Source organism: Aedes albopictus, chromosome 1 (genome assembly GCF_035046485.1).
Source record: "Aedes albopictus strain Foshan chromosome 1, AalbF5, whole genome shotgun sequence".
NCBI lineage: Eukaryota > Metazoa > Arthropoda > Insecta > Diptera > Culicidae > Aedes > Aedes albopictus.
This window is the reverse complement of record NC_085136.1, coordinates 289,977,548-289,999,284: the sequence shown is the minus strand read 5'-3', so window position 1 is coordinate 289,999,284 and position 21,737 is coordinate 289,977,548. Positions and strand designations below refer to the sequence as shown.

The window sequence follows — 21,737 nt, the reverse complement described above, 5'->3', positions numbered from 1 at the left end:
ACTTTAAAGTGTCTGGAGTAAACCAAAGTGGTGAATTCTTGTCGTTTTGACAGGTCTCTTGCTCTATTGGAACTATGGGGATGACACAAAATCGACTGTTCCAATTTTGCCGTTTCTCCTCTGTTTTATCCAGGCTCGTTAGTCTGCTCATTGTCAGACATATACCACACAAGTACGTTGAATACTGTGTACGTCTGCTCCCCCTCAAAGAACCGTAAGCTTGGTTTTTCATCGCCTTCAAAACGGCCACGTACTTAGACTCGTCCGTTGCACTTGCCATCCTACGTTTGCTTGGCTTAGCGTCCCCAAGCTCTTTTGTTCTATTCCTTCTTCCTATCCGTTCTATTCCTATTCTGTCTATCCACTAGGGTCAAGAGAGCTCTCAACTGTGGTGGCCTTCAGCATCACGGGCCCTGCTGTACCGCAGTTGTCATGAGTTTATTATGGTTCTGCTTGGCTGCAATCGTTAACTTACGCAATCTCAACAAACCTGTAAGAACCTCAAGCTAATGTTTGACTTCTGGGGCTGAGTTTTTAGTTTAGTACTGTAGACTCCCCGTTGGACTCAAGCTCAGGGGTAAAGGTGGGCTACTCGACTTGCTGTTGGCCAGCTCATCATTTTCTATATAGTTCAAACACGATTCGGGAGACTGGGCAAGAAACGGAATCCCACTTGAAAATTCACCTCGTTTTGGAGCCTGCTTAGTGCTGAGTGCACCTTTTTATAAATCTACCCATGTCAGACGCCGGGTTTTATAGTACCGGTTCAGGGTTGCCTCCTGAGATACTCCCGTGGTGATTTTGTAGCACTTCTTTCCTTCCCCGGTGCCGTAGAGGAGCATTTCTGAAAGTAGCTCTCAAGGATTCAGCATAGAATTTCCGGATTCCTAGTTAATGTATGGTACTTTGATAGCGGCCCAGTCGAACGCCTTCTTCACGTCTGGTGTGACAACCGCGCAGTAGCGGATTACCCAACGCTTCTTATGGAGTGATATCCTACCAGTTTTGGTCAGCGTTCACCATCGATTGTCCTTTCCAAAAGCCAAACTGGTATTCTGGAGCCCAGAGTCTGAGTAGACAGAGTCATCCGCCTCAACGGCTTCCCGGGGGTGTCCAGCAGGCAGAGTGGCTTATTCGTCAACGGGTTCCCAGGTAGTTTCTCATGTTTGGGTAGTAGAACCATTCCGGAAATGCACCTCTATCAAAGTACATCTGCATAACCATTCTGGACATGTCAGGGTGAGCCTCGATGGCCATCATAATGACTTTCACCGTAAACGACATTGCTGTTGTGATGAGTTCATCGTCTGTTACTGGGACATCCTGGCTCTGGACGGTTTGGCCGTATGAGAATGGAAGCTTATGGTCGCGTTTCGTGGCGTGGGAACAGGCGATCCTTTACAGGGGATGACAATTTTTTTTTCTTTCACATAAAAGTTCAACATGCTGTATCTTTTCATAGAGTGCATCAAAAATTTTCAAATTTTGATTGTTCGTAAAACTATTATATGTGCATTATGGTACAAATTTGAGCTCGATTAGTTAATCTTTCACGAAGTTAGAACCGTTCTCGTTAAACATTATTTTTTAGACAAATTTTTGAACTGTCATATCTCATATATCATATAATTTTTGATGAACTCTATGAAAAGTTACAGCATGTTGAATTTTTTTGTGAGAGTAAAAAGTTGCCTATCCCAAACATTTTGGCCACCCCCTGTACGACAGCATCTTGGGGGCGCGCTGGGGGTATTGCCCCAGGGGTTTGTGTTAGCTGTCTGGTAGAAATTATCGATGCACGTGTGCTTACGTGTGCTCTCCTTGTTCAGTGCCATTTTATCCGCCTTATATGCAGTACTTCGCTCCGCTTTTTCGTTATGGATGCGATCTATTTGCGTTAATTTTCCTAGCCCTTAGGCAGGATACAAGTAGCTCCACGATATCTGGGAACCACCAGGTACCAGTACACTGGAGAGTACCCGTTCCTGGATAGCGATAATCTTGGCATTGCGGCTAGGTCGTCGCTGAACAGGTCGTCGTCGGTGTTACCCATGAGTAATTGCTCTATAAGAGCCGGCTTGTCGAAGTTTGAGATCAGCCATTTGCGACGGCTATCTATGACCCTTGCCTGCGATCGCCTTTCTCCATACTTGATCCTGTACCGAATCACCAGATGGTACAGTATCACTACGCTTCTACCCATTGCAAGACCCATCGTTGACTTTCTATTGTGAGTTTAACGCGGACTTCAAAAGTTCACATAGATGATAGAATCTGCAGCGTTTCCTGTGTAGGTACTTTTCTCGCCTACGTTCGCGACATCCACAATGCCTCTATCACGCCCAGTGACGAGAGCCATTTTTCGCCTCGGGCTCAGACCGTCGGCGTACTAAGCCGCCTCGTTCTTGAAGACCACCGCTTCGCCTTTATCATGCTTGCGGGCTTGCTTTGGTCTAGCTTTGTTCTTCGTATGTTTCTTCTTACCTACCATCCCTGGCCAGGCTTATTGCAAACCTTCTGCGAGGGGTCTATCATTTCTGTGCGTACCTTTGGCCTGGGTTTCCCCTTGGCTACTCGTGCTAGCCGTCATTTTCTCCTTTAACGGTATGCCGTCTGCCGTCTGCTGTCCCAGTCAATCAGTGATCGTATAAGATGTTGAATAAGATGTTAAAGTGAAGGCGATATGCGTACATTTTACATATGCCTAAATGGAGGTATGCACGCATATGGCATCCACTTTATCATCTTATGCAACATGTTATACAATTTGTCTGCTTCAGTCATGCAGCTAGAACCATAGGGCGGTTTGACCTTTCGACTACGCACTTCGTTCTTCAGTCGAAAAGTCGCACGCCTTCTTGGACTGAGTCATCGGCTTGCGGAGTTTCAGCAGGCCCTGCTGATGTGTTTCGCACTTGATGTACCCCGACAGCTTATCGAGTGGCTTTGCGAATACCATTTTTATTATTTTTTTTATCTGTATTAACGAAATTTTTAGCCCTAGGCTAGTTCATCTCGGGACCCACGCTTAACTTCTCTTCCGAAGGAAGAACTCATATTTAGCGAGTTTGTCGGGAGTAGGACTCGATCCCAGGTCCTCGGCATGATGGTCAAGTATCGCACCATCTTATTAGGTAGCTACTTATGCAGGGGTTCAGCGCCCATGTGAAGTCTGCACCACTCATCTGAGCTTCTTTTGCTTGTGCTGCTCAGATACGTGCACCTCCCGTCTGGTGAGTGATCGGTACTCCAGATTTTGTCCTCAGCGCTCGTATGAGGGTGCAGAAAACGTGCCTCTGGAGCCGACTCACTGATACCTGATCGTATAGGATCGTATAAACCACCTTTCGTTGACAGCTTCACCCTCTGCCTCTTTCTCTTGTAAATTCGATGTCTACATGACTGTTGGATTTCCTTTAACCCTTAAGCTAGACGCACCACGATGGTGTAGAGTACGTTCAGCGAGCCTATATGGGTAATATTGATCCCAACATCCGACTAGGGTTAAACCCGCTATCCCTGCCAATGAAGTAGTCGCCAGTGATCCTAGTGATTATCTATGCAAGTGGGAAGGCTACCATCCTTATGGGGTCTGAACTTGGGGCTGTGTTCATCTGAACCTCCTTCCACCCAGTCAGTTGCCTAGGCTGGATACAAGTCAAGTACATTCTTTTAGGTCTCGCTGCGGTTTTACGGAACAGAAGGCGGCGCCTACATTAGTCCACCCGCAATTACGGATCTTTGTCACCCGAACCTACATACTGATAGGATAGAATGCCGCCGCTACCAGCCTAAATTAGACTCGATGTTTAAGGTTGTGGATAAGCTTCGCTTAGGAGTCCTAGGGTCTCACACATTCACTCTTACATAACGTTTTCCGGCTGAGTGGTGTGTATCTATGCAAGTGGGAAGGCTACCATCCTTATGGGGTCTGAACTTGGGGCTGTGTTCATCTGAACCTCCTTCCACCCAGTCAGTTGCCTAGGCTGGATACAAGTCAAGTACATTCTTTTAGGTCTCGCTGCGGTTTTACGGAACAGAAGGCGGCGCCTACATTAGTCCACCCGCAATTACAGATCTTTGTCACCCGAACCTACATACTGATAGGATAGAATGCCGCCGCTACCAGCCTAAATTAGACTCGATGTTTAAGGTTGTGGATAAGCTTCGCTTAGGAGTCCTAGGGTCTCACACATTCACTCTTACATAACGTTTTCCGGCTGAGTGGTGTGTATTAGCTGCTATCCTTCCATTCATCAAAAACCTTCCGTCCTGATCTGTGCACATTCCGGTGCGCGATACGAATCCGTTACGGGGTTCGATAGGTAATGAATTTTATAATTATTTAGGCAATAAACGGGCTTACGCTTCACTATCGCTCAATTCACTTAGATAAGGGATAGTTTGAGCCTTCAGTTAGCCTAATGGTTAAGGTTATGGATCGCCAATCCGGAGACGGAGGGTTCGGAGGGTCAGGAAAATTTTCTCGACTCCCTGGACATAGCGTATTATTGTACTTTCCATACAATATACAAATTCATGCAATAGCAGAAAAAGAAAGCCCTTCAATTAATAACTGTGGAAGTCCTCAAAGAACACTAAGTTGGAGAGAGTCAGGCCAAGTTTCAGTGGGAACATCGAGCTATACAGAAGAAGAAGAAGAAGAAGAAGAAGAAGAAGAAGAAGAAGAAGAAGAAAAAGGGATAGTTTAATGAGTATATATTGTAGAAATTCACGGTTTTCCGATATAATATCTAAATAATAATTATGATGCACATTCACTTCACCATACTTCGAGGGCTCGCACTCATCTGAGGTTTCGTTATAGGTTTTGTTTTGATCTTGCGATGCTATAGAAACTGCAGGTATAGCATTGTCACGTCGGTTGTTGTGAGTGGTTCTCGCAGGGCCGAAGCGTTGCCAGTTAGCTTAGGAACATTAAGCTTCTTGTAGAACGTGCGTGTTTCCTGCGAACGTCATAGCAGTTCCATTTTGTAGCATTTTGTGAATATCTTAGAATGGGCACCGCTGACGTTCAAATTTATATTCCCCCTTTTCAGTATTCCATCTCTCCCGGAACCAACGATGCCACCGCCACCGATCCCAACCGACAACAACAACCAGTCACTGCCAAACTCCAAACCGATTCCGTCCACCATGGACCAACATCACATCCGCCGCAAGGAGGAACCCATCTACGAAGCCGTCATCCATCTCAAGGAACTGCCTCCCCCTCCCGAACCACAGGAAAAAGTTCCACCGGTACCGCAGCACCAGCCGGGACAAGTCCCGCCTTCGCTGCAGCAACAGCTCCAGCAACAGCATCAACAGCAACTTGCTGCGCATCAACTCAGTCTTCAGCATCAGCTTCAACAGCAACAGCAGCACAACAGCCATGCGCCTCCACCGCCTCCGCATGCCCACGGAGTAATCCACCAGCCGCAGCACATGGAGAATGGAGGCCACAAGTTGCGGCCGAAGAGTCCGGCCGTCATTCGATCCGCCAGCCCAGTTCAACGGGGTTCTGGAGGTCCGATGAGCCCCTCCTCGCCGAAGCACAGTCGACCGAGTTCGCGAGCTTCGTCCACCGGCGGTGGTCACCCGTTGGCTGAGCGGGAACAACGCCGGAAGTACCGTGTGGAGAAGAAGCTACAGGAGATGCAACAGATGGATATCACTGAGAGGGAGAAGGAACTGCTGCGCGATGATGTGTATTATGATATTCTGGAGTTTGCTGAGAGTTACTATAACACTCACGAACGATCGCCGGAGGGAACTATTATGGCGACTTTGACGCGGAAGGGGCGCAAATCGGTCGACATGGTACCGAAGTATGAGATGATTACGTACTACCGGGGCAATACAATCCCGTCGTCGCATATACATATGTACGATCCGGAGAATGTGACAATTGCGTGCAATATTTTTAGGGTGAGTAGATCGGGACGGTTTCACCGCAATGAGAGTATATAAATATACTCTCATTGCATTGGTTTCACCGGGAAAGACTTAAGCCTATGCTGTATTCTTTACCATTGACAGGATCTCTGTAAATACATTCGCGGTGAGCTGAGCAACGAGAAGGAACTGCAGGTCATTCAGTTCATCATCGGGCAGGGCATCGAACGGGAGGAACTGCGAGATGAAATCTTCGTGCAATGTATGCGCCAGTCAACGAACAATCCGAGCGTGGATTGGACTGATCGAGTGTGGCTGCTGCTCTGCCTAACCATTGTGGCGTTCCAGCCCAGTAAGCTATTGTTCCGATACTTTGTAAGTTTTTTGAAAAAGAACCTGGAAACGTTGGAGGGCAAACTGCGGCAGTACGTTCAGTGGTGCTTGGACAATTGTAAGAATACGAAAGTTCGCTGTCGGCAGTATGCTCCATCCAGTGTTGAAATTGCGGTAAGTATGCTTGCGGAACCAGTGTTGCCAGATTTTCTGTATTAAAATCTCCTGCGTGAGTAGGCCATGCGACGCTTGGGAACGATCGTGTGTCGGTTCTTCTTTCTGGATGGCCGTACCAAGGCCATAGATGTGCATCCGACGGACACGGCTAGTGATGCCGTTGCCAAACTTGCGGAGAAGTTGGGACTGTGTAATATTGAAGGCTGGGCTATTTACCAGTCACGACCCGATGGTGAGGAGCACGTCAAGTCACATGACTATCTGTACGACATCATTGCCGCGTGGGAAGCGTAAGTATCAATTTTCATTTTGATTTTGATGAGGATTGTGTACAGTTAGGCCGTTACAAATATTTATTTCACTTTTTGTCCCACCACTCTTTGGCTGGTCGAGGGGGGGGGATAAAAATAATAAAGCATTTATTCTGAAAAATATTAAAAACTCATCGGATTTGTTAAAGAATTTTCAGCAAGACCCGATATTTTGATAAATATTTTTCATCTGCCCCCTCAAAATGCGAAATCCAGCTAAAAATTGTTGAAGGGGGGGGGGGGGGGGGGGGCAAAAAGTCAAAAATCAATTTGTATCAGCCTTATTTGGAATAAGAATTCTAAAGAGACTAATGCGTGGCGTTTGACCCAACTAACCGACTGCCGAAGAGTGTGTTCAAAAATGTATATAAGTAGATGATTAAAGGAGTTTTTGATATGTATAAGAACCTCGGTAAACAGCGGAACAAAGGACATCAAACAATAACTTCATTTCCATGTACAAAGATCATCGAGTGTGCTCAAATAAATCTTGGTTTCAAGTGGAGAGGCAGTGTGTATCATCGGAAAAGGGGTTTGCTGTGGAATAACAACCTTCCGAAGAACACCAATCATAACATGGATGTATACGACTCTTTCAGCGGACGTGATCGCGGCTGCCATCAGACCAACATCGTCAAGAAGGTCAACCGACGGGCCTATCGAATCTTCCTCTATCTGAAACTTCCGGAAGAACTCCAAAGCAAATACATACCACAATACTGCACAACTTGACAGGGCACAACTTGCAATGAACTACACTCGTGTAGGGACTGAACAATACACTCATAGATCGTAGATCTGGTAGTCATCTAGCAAATCTAGCTGATTGTGGGGAAACCCCCCTAATTTTTCTTACAGTAAACAAACGAAAATCCATGCCGGAAGTTCAACGCTGCGCAAGAATGCGACAACTTTGGGTTCAGGTGAAAATCGGTTTGTCTTCAAAAAGCGGCTGTTCAAGAGCACCCGTGAACTGTCGCAGGACCCGGTCGAGGTCAACATGTTGTACGCACAGGCCGTCTACAGCGTTGTGAAGGTAAGTTTTGTGATTCCTGATAAGGAATATTTCTGTATAACAATTTCTTATAGTGTGACGACTTCCCTGTATCGGAGAAAGTGGCTCTACAGTTGGCTGGCTTGCAAGCTCAAGTCGCCCTTGGAGATCCTTCAAATCAGCCCAAGCCTGAGTACTACTCGGATGTGAACAGCTATCTACCGGAACGCATTAGCAAATCCCGCGAGGAGCAGTTTTGGGTCCCGATTTTGGCCCAGGCTCACCGACAGTACGGCGCTGGCCGTACAGAACTTACCGCTAAGGTCTTGTATCTTTCTTGCGTGATGCAGTATCCGCTGTACGGTACCACAATGTTCGCTGTATCGTATCGGGGCTATTGGAGCTACGGAAACAGTTTGATCCTCGGCGTTAACTGCGAGGGCATTATCCTGATCAAGCCGGATGACAAATTCGTGCTGTCCGAGCTCCGCTACAACGACATTGAGTCGATCATGCTCGATCCGAGCGATAGCTTCATTACGATCAGTATGAACCGCCATACAAGCACAAACAATAACGCAGACCAGCAGCGATGCTTCGTGTTCGAAACGTCGCAGAAGAACGAGATCGGATCGCTGATCGTGTCTTACTTCCCGGCGTTGTCGAACTGGATCACTGAAAATGAGGTCCCCGTCAAGAAAAGCAAGGGGATCACCAACGAAGATCGCGTCAGGCTGCATCACAATGTGGTTGTATGTCGGCGACACCTGGTGGATGCAGAAATCCTTCGAAAGCCGCAAGATCCTAGCGGTGGCTTTTTGAGGAACACTCTGCGACGGCTTTCCAAACATCGATTGGAGAAACTCCGAGCTGAACACGGCAGTTCGGCGCACGATCACGGAGAAACCTACAAGGGCTTCCCTCATGCGTACTGGGCGTTCAGTCGGCAGGCTCTGCCTCAGAGCATGAGCAAGCTACCGGATCAAGAAGAACAGGCCATGGTCCAGGTGTTCAACTCGATCTTGACGTATGCTGGCCTAGGTCAAAACGGTGAGAGTTCCTCCATGATCAAGACCATCCGGATTTTCTAACCTCTCTTTTTCAGGTGAAACTGTTCAACGCGCAGAGGACGAACACATCACCTTGATCCAATCGATCATGGATCGTTGCATGCGCAAGGAATCTCTGCTGAACGAACTCTATCTGCAGTTGATCAAGCAAACGACCGATCATCCGGATCCGAATTCTCGCGTTAACCTCCGCCACTGGGCACTGCTCTCGCTGGCCTGTAGCGTTATCCTGCCCCCGCAAAAAGTAGTTAGAAAATATCTGATAGGCCATTTGAAACGTTGTGCTAGCGATTTCATTAGCGAGGAAGGCAAATACGCGCGGTTCGCCGAGAAGTGTTTCTTCAAGACCCAGGGCACCCGTCGACGGCAGTGGCCTCCCAGTCGGGAGGAGATCGTGTGTACGATCAATCGAAGACCGATCTACGCGCGGTTCCACTTCATGGATGGACAGTACCACTCGGTAGAGTTCCATCCGAGTTCGACGTCCCGGGAAGTGATGGAGATTGTCAAGAAGAAGATCGGTTTGCAGGAGAATGCACAAGGTAAGGTGTAAGACTACGTAGATAGTTCATTGACCAGTCCTGATCATTGCCTCCATCTCATCATTCCCTGTAGGCTATGCCATCTACGAAGTGCTAGGTGCTTCCGAACGAGCTTTGCTTCCGGATGAAAAGGTTGCCGACGTTATGTCAAAATGGGAGAAATATCGCACGGCTGCCGCTCAAGCCGTTCAACAGAATCAGAACTCGAGTCTTCCGCCGGCTTGTAGAAGGCAACACCACCTTTTCTTGTTCAAAAAGCATCTGTTCTGCGATCAGTACATGAACCTCGACGATCCGGTAGAGAAGGAACTGCTCTATCACCAGGTACTGCACGGTTTGAGGACCGAGCGGTTCCCAATTTCCGAGATGGAAGCGGTAAGTTTTCATGACGTGTTTGTCCACTTACTCGATTACTAACCCACTTCCTCCACCCCACTAGATCATGTTGACGGCCCTGCAGGGTCAGCTCGAGCTGGGTGACTGCACGGACGTGGTCCAGGACTACCGTGCGATTGCGGCCCACTGTCTACCGCCACGCTTCGTACCGAACATCCCGCACGAGGGAGTGGCCATGCATCACCAAAGCTTGCGAGGAATGACTTCGGCCGAGGCGAAGAAGTCCTTCCTCAATCTGATTCAAAGCTGGCCCCTGCACAAGGCGACCATCTTTGATGTGATGCAATCGTTTACCTCCAACTGGCCTCGGATACTGTGGCTGGCGGTGGACCAGAAGGGGCTGCACCTGCTGGAGCACCGGTCACGCAACACCCTGTGCACGTACGAGTACCAGTCGATCCTGTCGTTCTCGCCGAACATGAACTGCCTGATGATCATAACCGGGTCGGACAAGAAGCAGTCGAAGGTTATACTGACGACGTCGCAGGTGAGTGCACGATCTTAAAACTGGGGTTGTCGCTGGTGCGCGATCCTTCCACCAGAGGCGCTAATGTTCGATTGCTTTGACGTTTGCCAGTGTACACGTTGCTGAATGATGCAAACGAAAATTACAGGCGTTTTGTGTAGTAGTGTGCGTATTAGGCAAGCGTCAAATCGAAATCCATCATGGCCGACAGTGGCTCGCGCGGTTCTACCCTACCAACAGATGGCAGTGTGATCATGAAAAAGACACCGGGCGAAAGTTTTTGTTGAATTTCCTCTAAGAGTAACGTCTGTTTGTCTGTGGTATCAGTGTTACCAGCTAGGAAGCAGTTTTTCATCCTTTATAGATTCTCTGTGGGGATCCCGATAAATTATTCATGTTAGTGAAAAATTATATCTTGCTAGTTATCCGAAGTGATGAGATTGTTATGTATTTAGCAGTGTTGCTAAAATACATGTGGAGGGACATTTAGAAGATTGTTATGTCTGCACTATTGAAATCTGTTAATGGTTATACAAATTATAGGATCAGTTCTTAGAAGCATCAGCATCGGTACCGTTTCTCAGAAAGGCTATTCAAATCCAGAAAAGCAGTAAACAGCTAGATGTCCTTTTGTTGTAATCCAACCATGAGGAAATTGTTGAGAACAAACTTTGCTCGAGAATACACACGCCGACGCAAGACATAAAAACAAAAGCGGTATTTGCATCAACCTTCGAGTGATCGCACTGTTGTATTTTGTACAACACGTTGAAAAAAATATTGCTTTTTGTACTCAGCATTTGCGTGGTGCTGGCAGTAGCGACAAACCACGCAAGTTGGGGAAGGTTAAGACTTCTTTCATATCAGTTAAGCAGTGTTGCTAGTTGTTAAGAAACATAAATCAATATGCAATTGTTTGAACTACTTTCACTATTATTAGAAGACCAAGACATTGACAATTGCTATCTAATTGTGAAAACAAAATATCAATAAAGTTGGTGACTTGGTTGCTGATACTAGTGTTGCCAGCATAAATATGCATCTTTTTAAAACACCTTATTGGTCATGCCAACTGTTTCAACTTTACCAAATTATCATATTTGTATCAATAAACAAATAATGAAATAGGTATGTTGACAGCAGTATCTCCTCTTTGGAGCCACCATATGCTAACTTTAGGATGCAGGGACATAGGCCGAAGGTTATTAGGCCGAATGGTCATTACGCCGAACGGTCATTGGGCCAAATGGTCATCAGGATGAATTGCAATTCAGCAGTTATGAAACTGGAAACAATTTTTTTTTACCTTTTTCAACAATTTTTGTCAAAATCTATTTTTACAATGAAACAAGAAAGAATAGCCTATATTTAGGGACAGACTTGTTAGAATCCCAAAATGGCCGCCACAATGGCCGACTTTGACACCTACTCGCGATTTTGAAAGCACAAATCTTTTGGTAAACAAATCCAACGCACCTGAGCTTCTCATTTTAAGCTTATTACAAGTGAGCAAGAACAGAAAGAATAATAAAAAGCAATGTTTTTTTGAAGCTTGCTTCTTGAGATTTGTGCGTCTGAAGTTCTGATGCACTGTTGAAGCTGGATTTCTAGACGTTTGTCTTGAAAAAGACAAGGAAAAATGTATGATTTGAATATCAGCAGTTTCAGCCCAAAGACTATTTTGGCAATGATTCTAGAAAGAAAATGTTCAAAAGAAGGTGAGGGTGACGGGCTAAATTCCCGGTCGGTCCAGGAACTTTTCATTAACCTTCCGTAACTCGCGCGGTTCCCAAGCAACCAAAAGTTCGGATACCACTTGAGGAACGAACTCAGAAGTTTAAGTTTGGTTCAATTCAAGTTTCGTTGAACTTAAATCTCCAAAAAGTTCCTTATGTATTAGTTATGAACTTGGAAGTACATGTACAAGCTTTTGACATCTCTTCAAAACGACATTAAAATCGAAAAAAGGTTCAGAAAGAACTTATGTTGAACTTTAAAACCGAGTTCAATCAAATATTAATCGAACTCATGTTGAACTTTATCGTGCCTTTAAAACTCAAATATAGTTCATTTGGGCATATTACAACAACTTGAAATGTTTCGTTTCGAACTTGTTTCGGACTTGTTTTGAACTTACTACTCAAAGTTCGGATAAATATTAACCGTACCAAAAGTGAACTTCATTTGAACTTCGGCGACAGCGGGGCCGGGGAGAAGTTCTCATTCAATTAAATCACTCGGAAACCGAGCGCAGCAGCCACAGCTTGTGTTAATTTCACAAGTACCCTTTTTTTCACTATGATATTTAAACATACTTACTTGTAATTAGAGGTTCCAACCCGGGATATCCCGGGACAAAAAATCCCGGGATTTTTAAAAATTCGGGATTTCCCGAATCCCGGGATATTTTTTTTACCGTCCCGAAAATCCCGGGATTCCCGGGACACACATTTATTACATATTTTTTTCGCTTTGATTTGGATTTGGAGAGTCTCTGAAAGGTATTCGAAGAGGCGTGACCATTTTTCGTGCACTGCTTCAAGAAAAAATCACGAAAATGTTACCAAATGAACCACTTGAACTGTGTGTGGACGTCAAAACTCGTTTTAACTCGACTGAAACGATGATGGGGCACTTTTTTCGCGGTTTTAAGGAGAAACGTCTTGAAATCCCGCTTCAACAGTGCATCAGAACTTCCAATGCACAAAACTTAAGAAGCAAAACTTAAGCAAGCTCCAAATAACAGTGCATTTTATTATTCTGTTCTTGCTCACTTGTAATAGGCTTAAAATAAGAAGATCAGGTGCGCTGGTTTTGTTTACGAAGAGATTTGTGCGCTCTAATTGTGGCGGCCATTTTGGGATCCTAAAAAGTCTGTCTTTAATTGCATCGAAGAGAAACTTTCCGAAGTAAGCCTTTCAGGTCCTATGTTGGACAATGATTTCGAGGTTGCAAAATACCTTCAGGAAGCTCTTCAGCCAATCCGATTCGCTTCGGAAGCATTTAAAAGACGAGATGCTACATTACTGTCTGCGGAAGGCTGCTTGAGTTTCTTGTATTCGAAGCTTAAGAAAAGTAACTCCAAACTTGGAAACGACTTCTTCGATGCTGAAAAACGAAAGAGCTGTCATTTTCAGCTAGAATCAAAAAATAATTTTCGGCGGCTTAAAATCAATTACACCGACGTCAACCGATAGCATGCGCATCTTTTCGAACTTAGGAAATATCTGTTCTAAAAAGTGGACCTCAATGTCCGATGAAACATTTGCTTCTTGAAGTTGTATTTCCAGAGAACGAATTCAAATTGATAAAACCAGTTTCTTGATTTTTTTTTATTGATGAATAAAACATATTCCTAACCACAAAATTGCATTTTTTAAGCACATTGAAAAATTTCCCGGGATCCCGGGATTTCCCGGGACAAGCAACAAATTTTATCCCGAATCCCGGGACAAGCAAATTGGTCGGGAAATGGAACCTCTACTTGTAATCAACCCAAAGCACCCGTATTGTGTGGCTCAAAGGCTGCCCCCGCAGTGGAAAACTGTTCTGCCCAGGATTCCGCCGGAGTTTTTTCGGCTGCGGATAAAAGTCCTCCAGCTTTGCTGGATGTTTCAACCCCGTCTCACTTGTCGCACCAGCGTGCCGGTAATCGACGCGATCGTTGTCACTGAAAACTTATAAACTTTTCTGAATGATTGGCACTGGCACTAATTTATTGCTTTCCACTTGTTTCAATTACGAACCAAAACAAACGGAAAATGTCAAACTATGTAAGTTCACAAGAAGTTCCACGTAAACTTCTTTCGAACCTTCGGCTTGAGGTTCAGAGAAAGTTCACACGCGAACCTGATTGAGCTCTACTAAATGATAACAGCACATTGAGTAAAATCCCGCAGTGCCTAACAACACATACATGGAGTAGCGGTTAGGCGCCGGCTTTCAAACGAGGAGAACCCGAGTTCAATTCTCAGTAAGTAAAAAACATTAAAAATTATTTCAAGATATTAGTCAATTTGGATTACACATGTACTAATGTCGCATAATCATAAATTACTTTTGAGGACTAATTTATTTTTTTTTTTAATTTTTTCGAAGCTTATTTTTAAGCTGAATAGCGTTCCTTTCAGCGACACAAGTGTACTTTTTGTGAACTCAAGTTCGGTTAATTACTTAAAAAGTGAGCTGAATAGAATGCTATTCATCTTCCTTCGAATAGCTGATTAAGCCCAAACATGCTATTTTATCCGAACTTTTGGTTGCTTGGGTTGACTACCTGCGTCAGCACGACGCTAATGCTGAGTACAAAAAGCGAGACTTTTTCAACGTGTTGTACAAAATACAACAGCACGATCGCTCGAGGGTTAAGGAAATTTCCTTGACTTCCTTGGTTATAGTGTATCTTCGTGCCTGCCACACGATATACACATGCAACGCAGTCATTGGCAGCGGAAGCTCTCAGTTAAGAACTGTGGAGACCTTATAGATTAGCACTAAGCTGAGACGCAGGAACTTTTCACAAAGGAAATTTCCTTGATCTGGTCAAATTTTTTCGCATTCGAAGACGTTACTAAGTCGAAAGGTGGTATACCAGCAGTACCAAGGTAAGCAAACAAATGCTTGCCCACACTGAAATCGCTATCAAACTGGCCTTTTCAAGCTCTTACCAAAGTTACTCGCATTCGGAACCGTGGCGTACCAGACGGAAAAAAGTATGATTAATGCTATTGGAGGCTCGACTGTTGGGATTCAACTTTTTCTTAGAAACGGCTACGCAGTCTTTTAACAGTGAAACGATGTTTATTAACTGCCCAACGTTTCGACACGGGATTAGTGTCTTCTTCAGGGGAACGACCAAGTTAATTTCCCCTGAAGAAGACACTAATCCCGTGTCGAAACGTTGGGCAGTTAATAAACATCGTTTCACTGTTAAAAGACTGCGTAGCCGTTTCTAAGAAAAAGTATGATTAATTCAGTGATGATTTGAGACTTTCTACATTTCCGGAGGACCTCCTGGAGGAAATTCCGGATGAAATTTTGAAGAAATTCCCGGAGGAGCTCCTGGAGGAATTTTCGGAAGGACTCCTAGAAGAATTCCTGGAAGAAATCCTGGATAAATTCTCGGAAGAACACCTGGAGGAATTCTCGGAGGAGCTCCCGGAGTTCTTGAGAATTTTTGGTGGGATGCCTGCCCAGCGAGAACTCTTCGAGCAATCATCACCCAGAACTCCTGCAGGAATTCCCAGCGGGAACTCGTGGAGGAATCCACAGTGACAACTTCTAAAGAGATTTTCAGCGTAATCCTGGAGAAATCAACAGCGGGAACTCATGGAGGTGGTCCCAGAGGGAACTCCTGAAAGAGTGCAGGAACTCTTGGAAGAATTCCCAGCAAGAACTCTCAAAAGAATCAAAAGCGGGAACACCAGGAGGAATTCTCAGAGAGCAGGGATGGCATTCTGCACTGAAAATGTGCACAGTGCAGCTAATTTTCGCGCACACTTGCACTCACACTAAGGAGCATGTCATCCTTGCAGAGAGCATTCTTAGAGTAAATTTCAGCTGTAGCTCCTAGAGATTTGTTTAATGGAAACTCTTGGAAAAATCCCAGATGATATGGTTTCCATCTGTCGCTCAAAGACAGTCGCATGGCTCTTGTTTCGTTATGCTGATAAAAATTGCTGCTCAGTTCTACGTTTAAAATCGTGGAACCTATTTTATTGTGATATTCGAAAAGCGTTCATTCCATATTGTATGGACTCAAATTTCACACTTCGCGTTCGTGACGTGGTAACTATATGATGAATCCTTGCTTACCGTTCATCAATTTATCAAAAATGGGGTTTTGATGCGTCGTTTGGCTAGGTGTGGCTCAATTTCATACTTTATTTCGTTTTATTTCGAAGGGACACTTGGGACATGTTCCGGAACACTATCTCATGTTCTTGCTTACCGATTCTTCGATTTCTTAATTGTTCGATTCTTTGATTCTTGGAAAACCAAATCCAATCAAAATTCAATTTTCCCTTATTTTCATCGTGTGTTTTGTGATGATTAGTTATGTTAAGCACAATAAATATTATTGCAGATATAATTCTGCTAACTTCAGCAAAACTAAAACTTTCACTACTGAAAGCCACAGTATTGTGGTTGAAACATGGTCGCAATGTACTATTTACTGAATTGTTTCTGCTCCATGCACGCCATCTCTCACGTCACTCAGCCTCCCTCCCTCTGATAGAAGGACCTTTGTCTTCCTAACCTCAACTTAATCTACTTAATGGGTAGTACGCAGAACGCAAGAAATCTTTCTTGCCTATCTCGATGCGTGGAAAATTCAGGCAAGGAATCGCTCAAGAAATGAATAAGCGTCGCTTTATTCCAGATCCTATAGGTAAAAATTCTGCACGCTGGATGTAAGGGAAAAATCCCTTAACTATTCAACGTCCCAATCAACATGATTAGAAATTCTTTTCCTTTTAAATCGCAATGCTATCAGTTTTGATTTGAGAACCAAAACAAACCCACCGAAGAACTTAACTGAAAATCACTTCGATTTGCACTAATGTACAAAGCAATACAATCTAAAGTGAAAAGCTGTTGATTTGGTAATGACTGTTTTGGGCATGAAAGTAAATATAAATGACAGGTGGTAGAAAAGGTTTCGCTTCGATTCGCACCTCTATATTGTTGGTGTTACGTCACAGGCGCTAGCACACTGAACACAAGTGTAGGGAGTAAAATACCTACCTTTGTAATACTTTGCATTGTTTTTCGATTTGTCATAACCCTTTTGTATACGCCGAAAATAAAACACGTTTCGTAAAGAGTAAACCGATTTCCGTATTTCCTACGCGTTCGAAAGTCCCCTGCGGTCGGAATCTCTGCTCTGGTCATTCCCTGTACCGACAGGTTATTGGCCCAGTTTCGGGAATTGCGGAATCGTTTCGGTTCGGCGGTGAAAATCGCGGATTTCGTGCGGTTGTTGTGTGGCGTCGCTGGCTGGTGCAAAGATGGTGAGGTGTGGACTTGTCACCCCCGGAAGATTGCTGGATGTGAGCGGGATGGCGGATTTTGGAAAGTTTTCCATAGTCAAAGTTCGGGAACAGCAACTACGGAACATGCCTCTAGAGCCGACCTACTGAACTACGGAACATGGAAGTTCCAAATGGAAATGTTCCTCACCAGGAACTTTGGCACACGGTGGATGAAGTAAAGCCGGAACCGGAGACGGATGCTTGGCGGAAGGCGGACAAAAAGGCCAGAGCTACGATCGGGCTATGTATCGAGCAGAGCCAGTACCCTCTCATCAAAGGCTGCACGACGGCGAGAGCGGTATGGGATGCGCGTAAAGCGTATCACGAAAAATAAACCCCAGCTGTCATTGTTGATCCGACTTTGCGACTCAAAGCTCGGCGAATCCGGTGATGTGGAGCAGCATCTACTGGAGATGGACACTCTGTTTGACAAGCTCGAAAACGCTGGCCTGGATTTGGAGGAAAAGCTGAAAATCGCCATGGTACTGCGAAGCATGCCTGAGTCGTACCATTTTCTGGCATCGGCTTTGGAGGCTCGGCCGGACGATGATATCACCATGGAGTTGGTTCGATCGAAGCTGATGGATGAGTATTACAAGAGGCTGGAGCGATGCGGTAAGTCGTCATCGAAGGAACAGGTGCTGAAGACACAGAAAGCGAGCACCGAAAAAGTCTGCTAGTTCTGTAAGTAACCTGGCCACTTCAAACGTGACTGCAGGAAGTGGCAGGCTCAGGTGAATGCTGACGATTGCGAACCATCTGGGAGCAAACCGGCTGGTAAGAAATACCCGGCGAAGGCGAAGGCAAAACAGGCGACGGACAAGGATGAATCTGCGGCGGTGTTTTTGGTAGAAGAAAAAAGTGAATCCACTAGTTTGGTAAAAAGAAAAAGTGTTTAGACAGTGGACAGTGGCGCGTCGTGCCACTACGGAAAGGTCCTCTACGTGCCTGATTTGGACAGTGGTTTGCTGTCTGTCAGCAAAATAACGGACAACGGCTACAGTGTTCTGTTCAAGCGAGACAGCGTCGAGGTGATTGACCAGGCGAGCAAAGTTATTGCTATGGGGGGACGAAGTGGAGACTTGCACGAGTTGAAGCAGTCGAAGTGCGTGGTGGTGCAAAACCCAGGAACCATTCCACCAATGCCAGCATAAGTGGCATCGCCGGTTCGGGCATCGGCATCACTCGGTGTTCGACAGGGTCAGGAAGGAGGAACTAGTGCTGGGCATGAAGCTGGTCGATTGCGGTGCGCGAATCCAGTTCGAGTCCTGCCTGGAGGGGAAAATGGCGCGTTTGCCGTTCCCGCAGCAGTCGGTGCGGAAGAGAACACAGCCGTTGGACCTGATACACACGGATTTGTGTGGTCCAATGAGCAACGCGTCGGCCGGAGGGCGGAAGTATTTTTTGACGCTTATCGACGATTACTCCAGGTACCTTGTCCTGTACCTACTGAGAGACAAATCTCAGGCGAAGGATTGCATCAAGAGTTACGTAAGAATGGTTGAAAACAAGTTCGGTCGGAAGCCACGGATTATTCGTTCTGACCGGGGCGGCGAATTCGTCAATAAGGAGTTGAAGCAGTTCTAGTCGGACGAGGGGATCGAAATGCAGCTGACAGCGGGATACTCGCCGGAACAAAATGGTGTCGCCGAACGGCGGAACCGTTATTTGCAGGAGATGGCGATGTGCATGCTTCTCGATGCTGGTTTAAAAAAAACAGTATTGGGGAGAAGCTGTGGCAGCAGCTGCATACATCCAGAATCGATTGCCGAGCCGCACAGTACACAAAACACCATTCGAGCTATGGGGTGGCCAGAAACCGGAGATCGGGCACTTGAAGGTTTTCGGGTGCGAAGCTTTCGTTAATGTTCCGGACGCGAAGCGAGGTAAAATGAACAGCAAGGCCAAGAACAGGGATGGCATTCACCATTTGCAAAGACTTACATTCACTTGCTACTATCTCAGTTCATAAGCATGCTATCAAAAAACAATGTATGGATGACTTTTACCTTGTAGTTTTATCTGAAAGTTTGCCGAATGTAATGTAATTTACATTCACGGCGTGGAGAGTTGCTTTCACAGCTCGCTCACGAGTTAAGCATGCGTGTGCGACCCTTATGCTATTCGGCAAACTTTCAGATAAAACTACAATGTAAAAGTCATCCATACATTGTTTTTTGATAGCATGCTTATGAACTGAGATAGTAGCAAGTGAATGTAACTCTTTGCAAATGGTGAATGCCATCCCTGGCCAAGAAGCTCATCTTCGTTGGCTATGATTGCGGATCAAAAGCATATCGGTTTCTGAACAAGCAGACGAACCAGATTACCGTAAGCAGAGACGCAAAGTTTCTGGAGTTGGGTTCGCAGCTTCAGGAGGAGCGACTTCCGGAACAGGTCGTGGAATCAAGATCGGAGGTGGAGGCATTGCCACCGGAGGTGGAGCTGGATGCTCTGCGGCAACAGGTGGACGACGAGCCGGAACCACCCGGAATCGGAAGCGGCGATGATGCAAGTTTGCGGGATGAACCATCGTTTCGTGGTTTCGATGACGCGGACACAACCGATGAGGAGTTTTTCGATCCGGATGAAGCAAATACAAACGTAGAACAACCACGAAGGTCGCGACGGTCGAATGCTGGTGCGCTACCGAAGCGTATGGAGGATTACGTTGTTGGCGTGGCGCGATTGACTGAGAGTGAACCCAAGAACTACAAGAAAGCGGTCAATAGTGCACGAAAGTCGGAGTGGATCAAAGCAATGGACGAAGAATACCAGTCTCTTCTGTCCAGAGGTGCATGGTCCTTGGTACCGTTGCCATCGGGTCAAGGTGGGTATTCAAGGAGAAAAAGGACTCACTTGGGCAGACCGTGCGATTTAAAGAAAGGGTGGTTGCCCAAGGATTCGGACAACGTTTTGGCGTAGATTATGGGAAGGTATTTGCGCCAGTCGCTATGCAGTCAACCCTGAGAGTGCTTCTAACGGTGGCGGGCCACCGGAAGTACCATGTACGGCACATTGATGTTAAGAACGCCTACCTGAACGGGGTCCTCCAGGAGGAAATATTCATGCGGCAGCCACCTGGATTCTCGGTGCCGGGCAAGGAGAAGCTTGTTTGTAGACTGAAGCGGAGCCTCTACGGGCTTAAACAGGCAGCCCGGGTTTGGAATAGCACCGTGAAGGAGATCATGCTGGAGCTCGGCTTCCGGCAGTCGGAATCGCACGTTTGCCTCTACGCAAAGCAACTGAAGAGCGGTGACTGGATTTACGTGCTCATGCACGTGGACGACATGATCGTGGCCACCAAGGACGATCGGGAAATAACACGGCTGGAAACAGCTTTGCGGAAGAAGATAGAAATCACGTCCCTTGGCGAGGTAAGTCATTTCCTAGGCATCAAGGTCAGGAAGGATGACCGCGGCGTATTCTGCCTCAGTCAGCGAGCGTTCATTCGGGAGATTGCTTGCCGTTTTGAACTTGAACAAGCGAAGCCTTCAAAGTACCCTTTGGACATCGGCTACTGGAAGAAGGACAGTGAGGCGCTACCCGACAATGAGGAATACCACAGTCTGGTAGGCGCGCTCCTCTATGTATCAACCAATACCAGACTGGATATTTCGGCGGCAGTTTCCATTCTAAGACGGAAGAGTACCTGTCCAACACAACACGACTGGGTTGAACTTAAGCGGATTGTGCGTTATTTGATTGGAACTGAAGATTACGAACTACGACTGGATGGCGGACAGGAAGACGGATTGACGCTCAACGGATTCTGCGACGCAGACTGGGCGGGCGATTCGCGGGACAGGAAGTCAACCAGTGGATTTCTGTTCCAAGTTGGGCGAGCAACGGTATGTTGGGTGAGCCGAAAACAGAATTGCGTGGCAACATCGACAATGGAGGCCGAATATATAGCGCTCTCCGAAGCGGCGTCGGAAGCTGTTTGGTTGCGCAGACTGTTGAACGAGCTCGGCGGGAAGCAGCAGGAACCCACGACGATACAGGAAGACAACCGCAGCTGCATAGATTTTGCTTCGTTGGAGCGGCAGAACAAGCGGAGCAAGCACATAGATACAAAACTGCATCACGCTAAAGATCTTTGTGCGAGAGGAGATATTCAACTGCGGTACTGTCCTACTGAAAGGATGGTTGCTGACATTTTCACAAAACCTCTGGGGCCTACTAAGATCCACCAGTTCGCGGTGAGCCTCGGACTCGCAACGGAATAAGGATACGCTCTGTTCAGCGTTAAGCGAGGAGGAGTGTTGGTGTTACGTCACAGGTGCTAGCACACTGAACACAAGTGTAGAGAGTAAAATGGCATACCTACCTTTGTAACACTTCGCATTGTTTTTCGATTTGTCATAACCCTTTTGTATACGCAGAGAATAAAACACGTTTCGTAAAGAGTAAACCGATTTCCGTATTTCCTACGCGTTCGAAAGTCCCCTGCGGTCGGAATCTCTGCTCTGGTCATTCCCTGTACCGACATATATCAGATGTGAAGTAGTGTAGT

At 46.1% G+C, this 21,737-nt stretch overlaps 1 protein-coding gene across 1 annotated transcript in view; it reads left to right on the top strand.

The window, feature by feature from the left end:
- Window positions 1–21,737, top strand: part of LOC109408327 (myosin-I heavy chain) — a 254,619-nt gene that overhangs the window by 229,801 nt on the left and 3,081 nt on the right. Inside the window, exons 8-15 of the mRNA XM_029860214.2 lie at window positions 5,061–5,931; window positions 6,043–6,405; window positions 6,469–6,698; window positions 7,578–7,755; window positions 7,809–8,763; window positions 8,819–9,325; window positions 9,399–9,700; window positions 9,765–10,208. Of these exons, the coding sequence (XP_029716074.2) occupies window positions 5,061–5,931; window positions 6,043–6,405; window positions 6,469–6,698; window positions 7,578–7,755; window positions 7,809–8,763; window positions 8,819–9,325; window positions 9,399–9,700; window positions 9,765–10,208 (3,850 nt within the window). The remainder of the gene's footprint in view (window positions 1–5,060; window positions 5,932–6,042; window positions 6,406–6,468; window positions 6,699–7,577; window positions 7,756–7,808; window positions 8,764–8,818; window positions 9,326–9,398; window positions 9,701–9,764; window positions 10,209–21,737) is intronic.